Genomic DNA, 15,893 nt, shown 5'->3' on the forward strand with positions numbered 1-15,893 from the left:
TACGGCGGTGGCTGTGTGCTTAGTGAGATGATGTATTGCCTGTTGGACCGCTAGACCTATTTGCCTACCAAAGCTTATTTGGCCGTTCATGTGATAGCAGTTTAATAGACAGTCAAGAGTGTGTAGGACTTGAAGAGAAATGAGGTCATAGATAATTTCTTATTCGTCTTGATCATGACTTGGCAGTGTTCAGTTGAGTACCTACTTTTCACTTTGAGATATTAGACAAAACAAATCAAATCCTGCAAACACCTCCGGTTTATGGTGAGGGTTGATAATGGTTGGATAAGGGGATGAGGGTTGCTCTGATATTGATTACAGAGTTGGTGCCTTGGGTCTCCCCCGGTTTTCAACAAACGCAAGCATTAGTTCCAGTCGTAATTCTGTAAGTCCCACTGCTACTAGAAATTCTGGCCATCAAGGCGCTCTGAACAGAAGTTTCTTGACCCATCTTTCTTCTCTGGGAAGGAGGCATGGTTGACTGTGATCATTTGGTGTCCTGTTCTGCTTCTCTTTATAGAGGTATCATCACATATTTGTGGAATAAAAGGTATTGTAGTCACAGATATGTGACTAATGTGTGATTTATGTGGTATCTTTGATTGAATGGCAACTATTTGGGAGTATCAGGTATCATGTCATCTGATGTTTGGGTGAGTGTTGACCTATATTGGGAGAAGGTTGTGTGGTGTAATGTGGTAATGTGAGTCAGTGTGAAAATGTAAATCCATGTGGTTGAATTACAGAATTACAATGAGAATCTTTGCACCAAAACTTTTGGTGTGAAACTCAAGGTCATGGTTGGGTCCAAGATTCTTGCACCAAAACTTTTGACTCTGTAAGTTCTGTTGTGTAATTGTAGGTGTAAAAGTCTTGTACCGGGCAGGTGCATTTTTACACCTTCCTCCTTACACCCCTCCAGTTGGTGTAAAATTCCATAAAACACCAGGGTACATGGAATTTTATACCTTTTTCATTTGGTTTTGTGTCAGTGTAAAATACAGAGGTGCAGAAGATGTGGTGAAAAAATCAGGTGACCCTAAAATGTAGTTTTACACCACATTTTTTACACTGCATCATGAGGTGTAAAAAGATGTGATGTAATATTCTCAAAACTGAGCCCACAAAAGGTATTACAAGAATCCACCACGTCTGGTTTCAACTTGTAATACCTAGTTGAGTATGAGTATTGATTGTTGAGAATGAGTGATGATTATGATTACACCCCGGGCAAGGCGGCGACGCTACATATGAAGCGTCGCGCGCACGCTTCGGGTCGGGGCCGCAGAGTCGCATGCCGCTTCATCAGTTCACGACCAGGAACTGTCTGAAGCGTCACCTGCCCCCCTCTCAGCTCCTCAGAGACCCTTTTCCGTTTTCTCACAACTCAACTTTTACCATCTCATCGCTTGTGGTTGCAGCACAATTCAAATAGCAACCAACGCTCACTTTCCTTTGACACAGGACCTCCGTGCTCAAACGCGTAGGACCCTTTTCAGGGTCACGTTCCTGATGAGTCATGTATTTTTCCTACCTTTCATTCCTTAACCGTTTACGTGATTTCAAACCTTTGTCAGCCAAAAGAAGAAAGAAACTCTCAGCCGGGATCCACCAATCCAGGATCAACATGAGCTAATGGCATGTTTTATGGAATATTATTACATAATTCCCTCCTCAGTTACGTTACGTGGGTTCATCTTCAGTGTGGAGCTGAGGAAAATTAATTCACTGATGAATTCCTTTTGATCGCAGTCTTACATAGGTGTATCCAAGATTTTGAAAAACTATAAATTCAGGCCTGTTTCACCTTATGTTGCGTTCATCATACCCTTGTCAAATTTCTTAAACCAACAATACTTTCTTCTACTCTCATTGTTAATCATCTTCATCTTCTTACACAATGGACCCGGCCAGCCTTCAAGAGATGCTCCAGAAAAACTACGAGGCTCAGCAACAACAGATTGCCTCCCAGAACGAGTTGATCAAACAAATGCAGCAGCAGGCTGCCACTCGAGAAAAGGCGTATGAAGATCTTCTCAACAAGTTCCAAGAAGTAGGTGTCAAGAACGCTACTGCAGAAAGCTCGCCTTCTAGCAACAAGCAGAGGTCAAAGCCAAGAGCTTCAACAGGGTCAATCCCAAACAAGCCGACTTCAAGCTCTTTGAAGCCTTCAAAGTCAAACCGGACTCCCAGTAAAATGGCCCATTCATCCACACCTCCGAGAAGATCATCGACACCCAAGACCCCTAAAACATCAACCTCTCGCGTTCGAACATCTGGGCCACCAAAACCTTCACCCAAACAACATCCCGACCAATTGAAAATGAGTGAAACACCCAAAGGATACGAACCAACAAAGGTAGATCTGAATTTCCAAAATTGATCATTGGACAATACTAAAATTGTGCATATATTTCTAGAATTGTTTTTATGTCTTTATTCGGATCATCTGGGGGTTGACCTCGTCATCCGCTGTACCGAAGCCTCCAAATCCCGAAATGCTCACCGAATTCAACGCTCGATTCTCAGAGTCTGCCGAGATTGAAGCAGTATTGGATAGCACATCAGCCAAAGACCTTGTCGATCAACGCGAAGTGAAAGTACCAAAAGCCGAACGTGTGAACATTGGTAGTGGTAGAATTGTCAACATCAAGGAATTCTTTGTACTCTATACCAAAGCAATGTTTGCTAAACTCGGCATACGTGAATGGTGTCCGGATCTTGACAGTAGTGAGGATACCCTCTGGAACGATGCCTGCCGTATCAGTGCTCTTCGAATCTTTTGTCAATGGGTTGCTGACGATGCCTTTGCATACATGAATATCAACAAGGGTTTCACCAACAACATACTTCTGCTCGAAAAGACCTACAATCACTATGTTCATTACTGGTATGGTCTGAAGTATAAGCGAGAGGCGAAGGAAGAAGGAAAGAATTTGAAGGATGATGAGAGGAGGAATGTCCTAGCACGTCGCCGACGAGTAAGTCTGATTTGCTTCTTGTGATGGGGTTTGGAAACTGAAGACAGTGTTTTCAGCTTCAGAAAGCTTGATCCAAACACGCCAAAGTTCACAACTTCCCATCCAGATATCAAAAAATCCTCAAGGAAGCTGAGGCTCATAGCGATGATGAGTGGTCAACCACGTTGAATGCTTACATTGTCAAAACGCCAGTCTTTCGATCAGTCAAAGCTGGAATTTTCATACGAAGGCTGGACCAACATATGAAGCAGTCAGCAGACCTGGATCCCCGGAAAACAGCTAGACCACGTCAGCGTGTCCGACCTCGACCAGCTAGACAATCAATCTTTACCAAAGCTCCAAAAGGACTCCCACTGGATTTCTATGATGCCGATTGGTTCAACAACTCGCTTTCAGTGGCACAACGACTCGACATTGCTGATTGTGACAGTGTGGCATTTCTTCCTAACCCGGAGCTCTCCCTTCTAGGTAAAACTCACCCAGACGAGAGAAAAAACGATAGGTGGTTCAATGAAAAATACTGGGCTGAATCTACTAAGGAGTATAACTTGGATCATTTCATTGATCAGGAACCAGATGAAGATGGCGATTCCGAGTCTGGCAATTCAACTGAGCGGGAAGGCAGTATTGAGTTAGAAGAGAGTGATGGTGAAGACAATGAGGATGCAGAGGAGGAAGAGGATGAGTATGAGGACTTTGATATTGGTAAGGGTTCTAAGGGTCCTAAGTGTTCGGGGAAAAACAAAGATATTGACGAAGAGGGTGAATTTGAAGAAGACGATGCTTTTGAAGATACTGGAAAGGGAAAGGGCAAGGGCCCATTGTTTGTGGATGATCTTGAGATGGAAGATGATGGTGAGGAGGAGGCTCGAGCGGCCAGATTTGATTCATGGAAGAAGGCTTGATCTATTATGTATTTTCATCAATTTTCTTGTTTGATGGTCATTGTGTATTTGATCTTTTTTGTTGACTCATGTTCATATTTCATATAGTTTTTTCCTGTTTTTCCCGTGTGTTTTCTCTTTTTTTGAATTTGAATGTTCTCGTTCTTCATCAATTTTCTACTTTGTAGGTCATGTTGTGTATATGTGATGTTTTTGTTGAACAATGTTCATACAAAACATTGCTCTTTCCTTGTTTTTTCTCTTTGTTTTTTTCAATTTGAATGTTCTCAATTTTCTTGGAAAGTCTCTCTTATGCGCTCTGAATTTCCGAAATGTGACAAAGATCTTTTTGCCTAAGAGGAAATAAACGAAAGTAATGGACAAGAGAGTTCATAACACAAACAAGTAAAAAAAACAATTTTGGAAGATGAGATTAAAGAAGACAACTTGAAAGACAAGTTCATAAACATAGTAAGGAAGAAAAATTGACGAGTACAAGATATCACCCCATATCAACATCGGTGTCCAGCTCCATAGCATTGCCTCCTGCTTCCATTTGCATCTCTAAATCGTCTGATCCCACATAGTCGTGATCACCAGGATTAACACCCATCAAAAGTATACTGGGTTCGTTTAGTCCAAGAGTCCAGGCAGGCAACTCTCTATGAGCAAGAGTCATCACAATTGAAGAGGCTGGGATGAATTCCTCTTTGAACCTTTGCACCACACGTACCATGCTCAATCTTTCCATCATCTGGTCCAACGCTAAATTCCTCACAACCTCCAACCATCTCACCAACACAACATTTTCGTTAGATCCCTTCAATGACAGAATATGAAGCACTTTTGCCCACATGTACTTCCCTTTGATTTCAACCTTCACCATGTTTGAAGCCACCTTCTTACTGTATTTCATCCCGTTGCGTCCAGTCAAAACTCCAACTTCGCGTGCATATGCTGACAGAATACGTGCTCCATCGGGGTATGGGAGCACACGATAGTCGAACCAGGCCTTGTCTTGAGCTTGATGATATTTCAGAAGATCCATATACACCTTGTCATCCATTTCGAAAAGAGTGCCAACATTTCGCTGTATAATTTTGATTTTTTCGTCGACTGGGGGGGCTTTGCACAGAAGCCGCTGAGTGTGACAGAAACGACGCATCACTGTCTGTGCCATCTCCTCTAGATATGAGCACGTTTTGGTAAGCATCATGTTGACTACATAAAACATATATGGATATAGTACTGACCAACTTTTCCATTTGTTTTGATTTTTTGCAAAAAACCACAAAGTCGCTCACCCGGAAATTCTGAAACACCTAACATTGGACCCCACCTCTCCATCTGACTAGATGAATGGATCGTGTAGTGGTGTTTCTGTTTGATATTGCAATTTTCCTGGATTTTAAAAGAAGTCAATGTATATTCAAAGTATGCTTGTTTGAATCTTGCTGGGTAATTGGTTTTAACCTTCCTCGCAGCCATGATGTGAGTACTCTCCACCAGAGCACAGAAGTTGTGCAACAAGTTGTTGAGGTAACGATCGGATCGGTTCTCCACAAAATCGTGGTAGTTTCCAATAAGTACATCAATAGCCGCCAGTGGTAGGTGAGTAGCAAAGAGCGCATGCCATTCGCTGGCCTTGAGCTTACCATTGGCTGCAGTACCAATTCCAGATGGAATCCTAGTTACGCCTGGCGGGACCTTGATCGAATTCAAATTTTGACGAATAAGAGTGATAAGATTGTCTGAAAGCCAACCTTTGCCACCTTCAAGCGCCTCAAGATCTACCTCCAAACCCTTGTTATCCGCCCCAATCATCGCATCCGTGACCAGGAACTTCCATTGAAAGCGGAAGTGATTTGCCAGAACTCCCTCGAACCAGTTGTGCATGATCCCCAGTACAACGTCCTTAACCGGATCCCAATATGGTAGCCGATTCAGTTCCGACCATCGTACCCCAGTCTTAGCAAGCTTGAGCTTCCTTTCATCTAGAGTGTCACAATTCTTCCACTCATACGCAGCTCCAATAACGTCACGTCGATTCCGTAAACGGCCAACGGCCATTTTTGACAATTGATTCTTTGGTAAAAAACACCATGAACAAAAATATGTTCCCGAGTGAGATATAAAACCAGCTACTTTATGATTTGCTACAATATCCCCGCTGAGATAAGAAAGTCGAACTAGTACTTTGCGTCCTTCAGGATGTTGGTGGGTCTTGATTTGAATACCATGATCCAGTATGAGTAGCTGATCAACTATAGGTCGGAGGATATGGCTGATCGTTGTCATGTCCGGTTGATCAGGCGCCGGAACCATCCCAGCCAAGAAGGTATGCTTCATCTGTTGACAAGCCTGAGGTGGGAGATTTAAGCATTGCATAGATAATACACCGATAGAGACTTGTCTTCCTGAAGTCTTGTTTCCCAATGGGTTAAACCAATCCACGAATAACGAAAATCCCAAGTGTAAGGGATGATGTGAAGATGATGTTGAGTTAGACGATGGTGTGCCAGTGTAGAGATTTCTTGCCGCTACACTTTGATTGTAGTCAATAATTTCATCACTATTACCTGCTCTACATTTTTGCTTCCAATCATCAATTGAGTCTTCAATATAAGGTATTGACAATAACCACGTCAACCATTCCTGAAATTCTTGAATGATAAATGTTGATAGAGGTTTTTTAAATAGTGGTTTCACAGGAAGACGGGGACGTTGTTCAGAAAGTCGAGTGATGGTTGGAAGTTCGGGTATGATGTGATTGGCAAACAGTTCGGTGCCACAAGGATCAGTCGTTGGTAATTCTTGATAGCCACATTCAGCTGGTGCAACCTCAGGCTCGTAGAGAGTGTAGCACTTTGTGCAGCATGCATATCGTTCAAGAGTCGCTTCCAGATTGAGGCGCTTGGTCATTGTTTGTACATCTCTCGGAACAGACATTTCCCAGTTATCGTCGAGGTCGATTTGAGTACAGAGTCGAACAATTTGCACAACATAATCTCGAGCTTGTCGGCAGTTATTCCGACTCATTCTACACTCGAGGAATAGCCAACCAATAAAATACATTATGAGATCTAGATGAAAGAGTTTTTTTGTCAGCTTTGACCAAGAAGTTTGAATCGAGTTTGTATCTTACAGGCTAGCTTGAACACATTGGGATCATCAGGGCCTTTGATATGAATCGAACCCGAATCAGAAGAATTGTCCTTGGTTTCAGCTTCTTCAATCTTCACCTTTGAATTAAAATCTTGTGCTAATGCCTCAAGGATTGGCGTGTTTTCTGCTTCAGTAGCCATATTTCTTCGATGTTTCCTTGCGGTTTCTGGATGAACCCATAGGCCTGATTTTTGCTTTCCGTTTTCGTCGGTATGTTTTTTTTTGACACACTCAATGCAAGTACAAAGTATCATACTGAATTTTGGATCGGATTGATTTGAGGGTCCGCTGTTGTCCATCTCAAGAATTTTGCTAACAAGTCAAAGAAACACCTGATTGTTGATTACGATTGATTATGATCAATTCAAACAACTAATTTATGAAGTTGATAGTGAATTTGGATTTGGTTATTGACTGTAGCTGACTATTGTTTCAAGTTGGCGTTGATGAGTATCACAGTTGAGGTTGAATAGGCAACAAAGTCAAAATGAGAAGCTGATGAGATATGAGGTTGGGTTTCTCGCGTGAGAACGTGATTGAGTGGATTGAGAGGGGGGCAGGTGACGCTTCAGACAGTTCCTGGTCGTGAACTGATGAAGCGGCATGCGACTCTGCGGCCCCGACCCGAAGCGTGCGCGCGACGCTTCATATGTAGCGTCGCCGCCTTGCCCGGGGTGTTATGATTGAACCGAAGGCCTCTTGAAGAGGCCCCTTCTCAGTATTAATGATACACCATCAAAACCAAGGTTCAAACCCAACCAAACACACTTTTTCATAATTCAAGATATTCAAGTTTCTATATAATTTCCAGCAAATTTCAACAAGATCTTTCCTTTATCTTTGTATTATACTTTCAACTCCAAAATTGGATCATGGTTTCAAACAAAAAACACAGAAAAGGCAAAAATGAAAAATGACAAGTTTTTATCAAGATATGTATATTGTTGGAAAACTACTTTGAATATTCAAAAAAAAATGAGGGGAGGTGCATTTTTACAGTGTCCTCTTGGGAGTATCAGAAGGGCCGTGTAATTTTCTAGTGGCTAATTTCTAGCCGCTAGACATGTCTAAATACATACACACAGCCTTCTCATTTCAGCATTGGTTAACATACTTCCCACGTGCTTGACCAAAAGAAACATCATACAAACTTTTTGTCATAGCCAGTGCTCATCTGCCTGGACCCACAAGATAACACCTTCACTCTGAGCGTGATCTACCTTCCGGGACACAACTACACACTGGGAAACACCTTGGCCAACATCTATTTGCCCTCCAGCTCCCAACGCACACACCCGCACTGGCTTATGATATAGTAGTATGATACAACAGATAATGATACACAGTATCTGAAGGGAATTGAAGGTTGTAATAAAATAAATCAGGTGAAGTTAAGTGATTGAAGTGTTGGCAAAGTTGAGAAATGTGGTAGTTGACGTCAATGTAAACAAGTTGAATGATGATATGGATCTTCAAAAAACTTAACATCAAGTAGGCATCACAACATGAGCCCCTTGTACAAATTGCACCGACTGATGAATGTGATTGATTTACTTCTTAATGGAAAGCTTTGATTACTTCTGCTAGGCTGCTACTCCGTATGCCATACACTTGCTGGTTGGCGGGTGCCTCCGTGTGAACGGGTGAAGCCTTGCTGAGCCTTATGCATGAAACAACTCGGACGTGATGGGATGATAGTGGACCGCTTTGGGCGGCATTACCTTTTGGTGGTTGCTCTTAAGGGGTCTGCGAGAGCATATGACCAAACCTGTGTGTCAGAATGTGATAAGGGGTGCTGGGGAGTATATTACCAGAGGTCTAGCTGCTAATCCCATAGAACATCGGGTTTCATGGACTTTTATCCCTTGTTCATTTGTTTTTGTGTCAGAGTAAAATACATAGCTGGAGCAAAAGATGTGGTGAAAAAATCAGGTGACCCTGAAATGTAGCTTTACACCACATTTTTGACACTGCACCATGAGGCGTAAAAAGATGTGATGTAATTTTCTCAAAACCAAGTGATACCAAATTTCATACCTGGTCCTTTGCACCAAGCAAACTCAGTGTAAAGATTCCCGCTGTAATATTCTCAAAACTGAGTCAAAACCGAATTGGCAAGCATTTTTGTAAAACCTGACAATTCCAAATAGTTCTGAATACGAGTGAAGTTGTAATGAGGAAGATTTTTGCTGTAGAACAAAAAAAAAACAGGAAAAACAAAATCAAACAAACAAATAGGCCAATAAATTTTCGGGTTTGACCTTCGGATCTCAAAAAAAAGTATCAATTATCAGGTATGACAGGTCTATGGGTTTTTCAACCGATTTCACTGCAAATAAGAGCACCCACTATGGTTGCGTTAACTCGGTGATTTAGCGTTACCCTAACGCTAAAATACCAACATGTCCACTATGGACCTGTTTTAGACCTGCGGTCCGTACGGCTGCGTCAAGTCTTGCACTTCGTGTGCTCAGATTTACGCAAGCCTACAACTTGATTTATCGTAGGAACTAGGGAAAGCAGACGATAAATCATCCCATAGTGGATTTCACGCGGTTACCAACTTTGGTAAAACACGCATGATCAAACTTCGCGCTCAGGAACGCAAACTTTACAATAAAACACTCCCACCATAGTGGGTGCTCTAAAATCTATTTGGCCAAAAAATTATCAGGTTTTCTGGAGTATCAGGTTTGGCACATATGGGTTCACTCACATCATACCAATCACTCAAAATACAAACATTAAAATTAAATTCAAAACAAAGATTACAAAAAAAAGAATTACTCCCAAGTTTAAAATTACTGAAAAGAGATTTTTTTTGAAAAACAAAAAGCCTGATTGATTCTTTTGTCTAACTTTTTATTCACAAACAAATCAAAATCAAAACAATTGGTTATGTTGTAAAGATCACCCTGATGCAAGGCCTATGATCACGCACATTTCAACATACAAAAAAAGATAAGGCAGCATTACAGCACACACACCAAACTAAACAATCATTCATTGGCCTCTACCTCACCAGCACCAGCACCACTACCGTCATCTTCATCATCCTCTTCCATATCCACTTCTTCTTCCTCTTCGTCCTCCACATCTTCTTCTACTTCCTTCACCATCGCATTGCCATTGGGTTGAGTAGGTCCTTCAGGGTTTTCCTCACCCTCATCTGTCTTCGGCTTCTCTTCCTCATCTTCTTCCATCATGTCCATCTCCTCACCTTCTTCTCTGTCTGTCTCTTCTGGTTGTTGAGTGGGATGACCATCAAGACTCCCCTTCGGGACACCGTTGCCCACCGGAACTCCATTACTACTCGTTGCACTGCCTAAGCCAGAGCCATTGAACGACGGTGATGGATCGATAGGTGATGGGATAGCAGCAGATCGAGCTCTCTTTGAGCTAGAATCCGAAACACTGTTAAAGTCTTCAGCTCTCATCCGCTTCAGTGGTTGGGGAGGCCCTGATACATGAAGTTCCTGCTGTGATACATGGTTGTGAGCGCTTGCAGCGTTGGATTGCGGTTGTTGTTGTTGTTGTTGTGAATCTGGGGAATCAGGATTATTGAGAGGTTCCATAGGCGATCGATGTGAGGAATTGGAAGGTGATCGACCTGAACCAGCTCCCACGCTTTTTCCACTACCAACGCCAGCGGGAGGACTCTTTGTAGAGGAAGGTGAAAGTCCACTGCCGCTTTGACCTGTGATTGTGCGAGTGGTAGATGAAGAACGTTTTGAGGAATGAGTGGCCCGAGGTTGAGGTAGATTAGGATGGGTCGCACTGCTAGCAGATGGTGGTTGGGATTGCGAACCCAACATGCGTTTCGGTGGCGGTTGACCTGCAAAGCTCAAGAGTGCATCGGCGACCTCATCATACTCATCAAACTCTTCATCGACTTTTCTGTCTGGCATCACACTGGGTGGTGGTGGCGGCGTTGGTGGCAGTGGCTTCAGATCAGCTGTTGGTAATGTGGGAGGAGCTGGGGATGGCGAGGGCCCTTTTGAACCATCGTTGACCTTTGATTTCATCGTGTTTCGTATCTTCGTACTAGCTACTTTCTTACGCTCACGTTTAGCAGGGGCTGGAGGTGCAGTTTCGCTGATCAGTTGAACAGGCGGTGGGCGAGTGGCAGCGGCTTGAGGAAAATGTGCGAAAGCGGGTGGCTGAGGTGCGGTCGGTGAAAGATTGTTACGACTTGAAGAAGCTTGAGTAGGTTTGCGTCGACGAGCCTGAGTCACAGGCGAATAATCTTCCTCGTTCTTATTGCCATTGGTCGATGATGGCTTGGTTCTAGGGCCTCTACGACCGCTCCCAGTACCAACTGCATTACCTCCTGGTGCTGAAAATTCTGACGCAGCAACAGATGGGGTGGGTGAGGGTTGAGCTTGTCGAGCGGCAGTCAGATTTTTGTGACGTTCAAGCTCTTCTGCGTTTTGCCTCAGTAGTGCAGCTGACCCCGGTCGATGAGGCGACGTTTGATCAACTGAAGGATGAGAAGGTCGATGGTTAGGAAGAGTGACAGGCTCGTCATAGCGGGGGTCATAACGGCGATTGGCAGGCGGCTGTTGTGGATGGTGATTGTGCAGGTGAGGATTAGGCTGGTGGGCTTGAGACGCCGATGGCTGATGAGTCTGAGACGGATGCGGTCCAGGATACCCAGCCTGTGATGGTGTATGTCGGCCATCGTGTGAAGGTGGAGGACCGCCTGCGCTGTGTCGATGTTCAGCCGGTACTGGAGACCAAGTGGGTGACTGGCCAGACTCGGGCGAGAATTGTGGGGCAGTAGATGGACCACGAAGAGTAGGAGAGGCGTGTCTGGGGTCATATGGTGATTGGTGTTGAGGTTGAGTGGGGACTGTGTAGGCTGAAGGACCAAATTCACCACGAGGAGGATACATATTAGATGGTGGATGACCATTGGGAGAACGTGCTCCTCGATCACCTTGTCCTGCGCGAAACTCTGGTGAATGACGTCGGAATCGAGTCGGTTCTCGCGAGGCACGCTCTCGCTCTCGTTCACGATGACTCGCAATTGAGCCATTACTCTGCGGTGGCTGGCCGTCCTCTTGATTAGGCGGGTAACGAGAATAGACAGGCGGAGGTCCAGAATGGGTTTGGGGGTGATGAAGTGAAGCCGCAGTCGCAGTATAATTACCACGTTCATTGGGTGCCATACCAGCCCTTATGGATGGTGATGTCCTAGGAGAAGCTATATCTCGGGATCCTGGTCCTGATATGCCGACTACACCACGTCTTAGACTATCAGAAGCCGGGGCAGGTGACGGGCCTCGCGATTGAGAGTCGACCACTGAACGAAGATGAGGCAGAGTATGCTGAGATGAAGCCGGACCTCGGCCACCCGCGTGGGATGGCTCTAACTCCATGGGCGCCAGGGATCCATAGCCACCAGACTGTCGACGATGAAGTGTAGAGGAAGCATGTGAGGCTGGGTGATGAGGACCTGGAGGATGCGAGTGCGTTGGGGGTAGAGAAGGATGTGTACCATGATGACCGGCGAGATGCTGAGGTTGAGAACCGTGATGATTAAAGGACCCAGGTGATTGTGGTCGCATTACGATCGAGCTACTCGATGTACCAGGGCGAACAGCATTCGGCCGCGAGGACAATGGGCTAATGGCCTGAGCAGAGTTTGAATGCGTGTTGACTGAATTGGGGTTAGTCGCGGTGTTAGCAATAGGGGACAGTGGGGCTGGACCACCAGAACCTGCGCCATTCCGTGCGGACTCTTCGTGTTGAGCAGGAACGGGACCAAAGTTATGGTCAGATGGACCGTTTAGAGCATTTGGAAAAGGCCAATTAGCCGAGGTGTGAGTCATGTCCCGAGGTGAAGGAGGACGGCCCAAAGCAGCACCCGTCTCTTGGTGTCGTTTGATATCGTTGAGGCGAGCATTGATGTGGGCATTATTGGTATCGAGTTGGGCGGCGCGCTGATAAGCATCAATGGCATCCAGCATCTGATCGTTGCATGATTCATACAAGGCACCTAGATTGTACCAGACCTCGGAGATGTACGGATTGAGTCGGATTGCGCGTGAATACGCATCGAGTGAATCATGGTATTGCATGATAGCATAGTATAAAACTCCAATCGAACACCAGAACGCAGGATTCTTGCCATCGCGATAGACAGCTTGTTGGTATGATTCATAAGCCTTGTTGAAGTTTTGGATGGTCATGTAAGCCCGACCCAACAGATACCAACTAAAGGCATCATGCGAATCTGTGAAGATCAAATGAGGCGATAATCGGGGAATCAGTAATAGATTCGATATTGAGAAGGATCTGATAACTGACCAGCTGCTAAACTGCGAGTTATGATAGCTACAGCCTGCTCAGGGTTGTAAAAGCTACTGCCTTCTCTACAATACAAACCGCCCAATTGCTGCAACACTTTGGCATGTGTGGAGTTTTCGTCCAGGACACGTTCGTATGCCTCTTTGGCTCGATCAAACTGAGTGACAGTGAGGAGGAATGGTTAATTGAGGATCGATCATTTGGGCATAAAGTCAAATACTTACATGCCCTTGTTGTTCGTGTACATGTCCCACTTGAAACCAGATATCAATCTCGGTCAATGGTGAAGGTGGCTTGTCTAGAATCCATTGGAAACACTGCCAACATGATAAAAAAAGTGTACACTCGCTCAGCGTCAAGTATAGGCGCTGACAATGAATGGAAATACATACCTCCAAGCTCAAATCAGCCTTGCGTTGTTGCTTGTATATGATGCCCAATCGAAAGTAAATCTCGTTGGCCTTTTCGAAATCTAATGGAATAAGCGCCCCATCAGCACTGATGATCGGCATCGAAGAAATAAATGGACAAAGACGCACTAGGATCCATTTTAATGACGCTACTGAAAGCCTCCTCAGCATGCTCAAGACTACCGTATCGATCGTACAAGATACCAATTCCATACCATAGCTTAGGTTCGGATTTGGGAGTCTGGAAATGGTGTAAAGCTTGTTGATAGGAAGTGTATGCCTTTTGTAAATCGTCGGTCATCAAGTAACAATGACCTGTAAGCATAAAAGCAGATCATTGTGATCATTGTCAGATATGTGATCTTCAACATGTCCTTTCGGCAAGCGGTTCTGAAAAACTCACCTAGAGCTCCCCAAATTTCACCGCTACCTTCATGAATCTTCAACAGCCTGCTAAAATAATCAGCTGCAAGTTTGAAGTTTTCTTGATGACGATAAATGCCCGCCGCTTTGGTCAATGCAGGTACCGAAAGTGGATTTTGGCGTAGGGCTCGTTCATAGCATTCCACTGCGCGCGTGTAATTTCCCAAGGTCTCTCCAGTACTGCCTGCAAACAGGGAAAGTATCAGAAATCGAGGCTCAAGATACACAGAGGATACAACGTACCAGCTGCAAGCCAAGTCAATTCGGTTTCTTTCACCAGACGTTCCAGTATAGGATTTGTAGGGGGACGCCAGTCACCCATGTCATTTGCTAGACTCACCTCGCCATCTCTGATGATGGCAGCAACCATGGCCTCCTCGCCAGCGGGCGTACCATTGATAGCTGGTGCACCAGGCGGTGGGGGTGGAGGCTGGGCGAGTTGTCTGCTTGGAGCAGCAGAAGAAGCGCCGTTGCAAGGTAAGGCTGGAGGGTGAAGAGGTTGAGAGTGAGGTGGGGGTGGTCGTGAGAGATGAGGGCTAGGACCAGAAGTACTGCCATTAGAAGGTCCGGCAGGAGGAGGGCCTGAGTAGCCCGTCATAGGAGGTTGAGATGGTGGCATGGAGTTGTTGTTGTTGTTGGGAGGAGCCGGATTGGAGAGGTGAACCAAGTTGGGAGGAGGTAATGATTGATGCGCGTGGGGGTGTGGGGCAGGAGACGGAAGCGATGGGGAATGAGCAGGGTGTATGGCGTGCTGATTAGGTTGGGGAAGATGATGGGGATCTCGTTGCTGATGATGATGAGCAGCCTGGGGATTATGATGATGATGATGTTGTTGTTGCTGATGATGATGATGTGCTGGATGTTGATGCAGGTGGGGTTGCTGCTGCTGATGAGGATCTCCGATATGTTGGATTGGATCTCCCATCGGAGGAATTCCACGTTGTTGCTGATCCCGAAGGTGGTGTTGTTCTCGTTCACGGTGATGGAGTTGATCCCGTGAAAGCGAGTCCCTCCGATCACGTTGTTGTTGTGGGTGGTGATGAGAAGGTTGGGGAAGGTGAATTTGGGCTGGTTCCCGAACAGGGTGGTCACGAGAATGTTGAAGAGTATGAGTGTTGGCGGATGAGTGTTGAGGATGAAAAGCCGTTGAGGGGGCAGGGTGCCCGTTTGGTGGCATCGCAGCAAAACCAGTCGAGTTGTGACGGTGGGTCGAGTTGGGTGGGCCAGAAGGAGGGTGCGAGGGATGATGTAAAGAATTACGGTGAGGATAGTGCTGAGACGAAGGCGTCGTAGGAGGTTGATGCGATGGATGATGAGAGGTCGGACTGGTGGCCGAGACGTACGGTGAACCAGACATGGTGATGATAAGAATTGATAGAGTGTGTGTGCGAAGTTTTGTTTAAGAGATAGATAAAAGTATGCCCTTATCTCAGAGAGCCAATTGACCAAGTGGAAAAAAAACAAGGACCAATGACTTTAAAATGACGATTCAGGATAGATTGGATCTAACAAAAATTCAAAGAAACAGCTCGTTAGACAAGCAGATCAAAGGAAGACGAATGGATGAGTTATAGCTCAATGAGATGATGATGATGGAAACAGGGATAGATGGATCGGATAGAATGAACCAAGATATGAAGAATCAAATCTACGTTTAGAGGAAATTCAAGGGCCTGGGGTTGAGGCTGTGAGAGGGGGAGAGGTATGTAATTGATCCG

The 15,893-nt window shown here is 45.0% G+C and overlaps 4 protein-coding genes across 4 annotated transcripts; 1 reads left to right on the forward strand and 3 right to left on the reverse strand.

Annotated features, from left to right (window-relative positions):
- Window positions 1-1,219: 1,219 nt before the first annotated feature.
- MELLADRAFT_91846 (uncharacterized protein) lies at window positions 1,220-1,521 on the reverse strand (the record flags this gene model as incomplete). The annotated part of the gene is made up of 2 exons (XM_007414889.1): window positions 1,220-1,357; window positions 1,450-1,521. 2 exons carry the CDS (start codon window positions 1,519-1,521, stop codon window positions 1,220-1,222), a joined length of 210 nt encoding a protein of 69 aa, XP_007414951.1.
- A 379-nt stretch (window positions 1,522-1,900) lies between these two features.
- MELLADRAFT_110672 (uncharacterized protein) lies at window positions 1,901-3,886 on the forward strand (the record flags this gene model as incomplete). Its single annotated transcript, XM_007414818.1, has 3 exons — window positions 1,901-2,359; window positions 2,421-2,981; window positions 3,107-3,886. 3 exons carry the CDS (start codon window positions 1,901-1,903, stop codon window positions 3,884-3,886), a joined length of 1,800 nt encoding a protein of 599 aa, XP_007414880.1.
- A 481-nt stretch (window positions 3,887-4,367) lies between these two features.
- MELLADRAFT_66787 (uncharacterized protein) lies at window positions 4,368-5,081 on the reverse strand (the record flags this gene model as incomplete). Its single annotated transcript, XM_007414888.1, has 1 exon — window positions 4,368-5,081. One exon carries the CDS (start codon window positions 5,079-5,081, stop codon window positions 4,368-4,370), a length of 714 nt encoding a protein of 237 aa, XP_007414950.1.
- A 7,789-nt stretch (window positions 5,082-12,870) lies between these two features.
- On the reverse strand, window positions 12,871-14,497 carry MELLADRAFT_38960 (uncharacterized protein; the record flags this gene model as incomplete). Its single annotated transcript, XM_007414887.1, has 7 exons — window positions 12,871-13,268; window positions 13,343-13,499; window positions 13,567-13,659; window positions 13,735-13,814; window positions 13,882-14,067; window positions 14,156-14,355; window positions 14,415-14,497. Coding segments are annotated over 7 exons (1,197 nt in total), but the record flags the coding sequence as incomplete, so codon positions are not given.
- Window positions 14,498-15,893: the final 1,396 nt, after the last annotated feature.

Source organism: Melampsora larici-populina (genome assembly GCF_000204055.1).
Source record: "Melampsora larici-populina 98AG31 unplaced genomic scaffold MELLAscaffold_46, whole genome shotgun sequence".
Classification (NCBI taxonomy): Eukaryota; Fungi; Basidiomycota; class Pucciniomycetes; order Pucciniales; family Melampsoraceae; genus Melampsora; species Melampsora laricis-populina.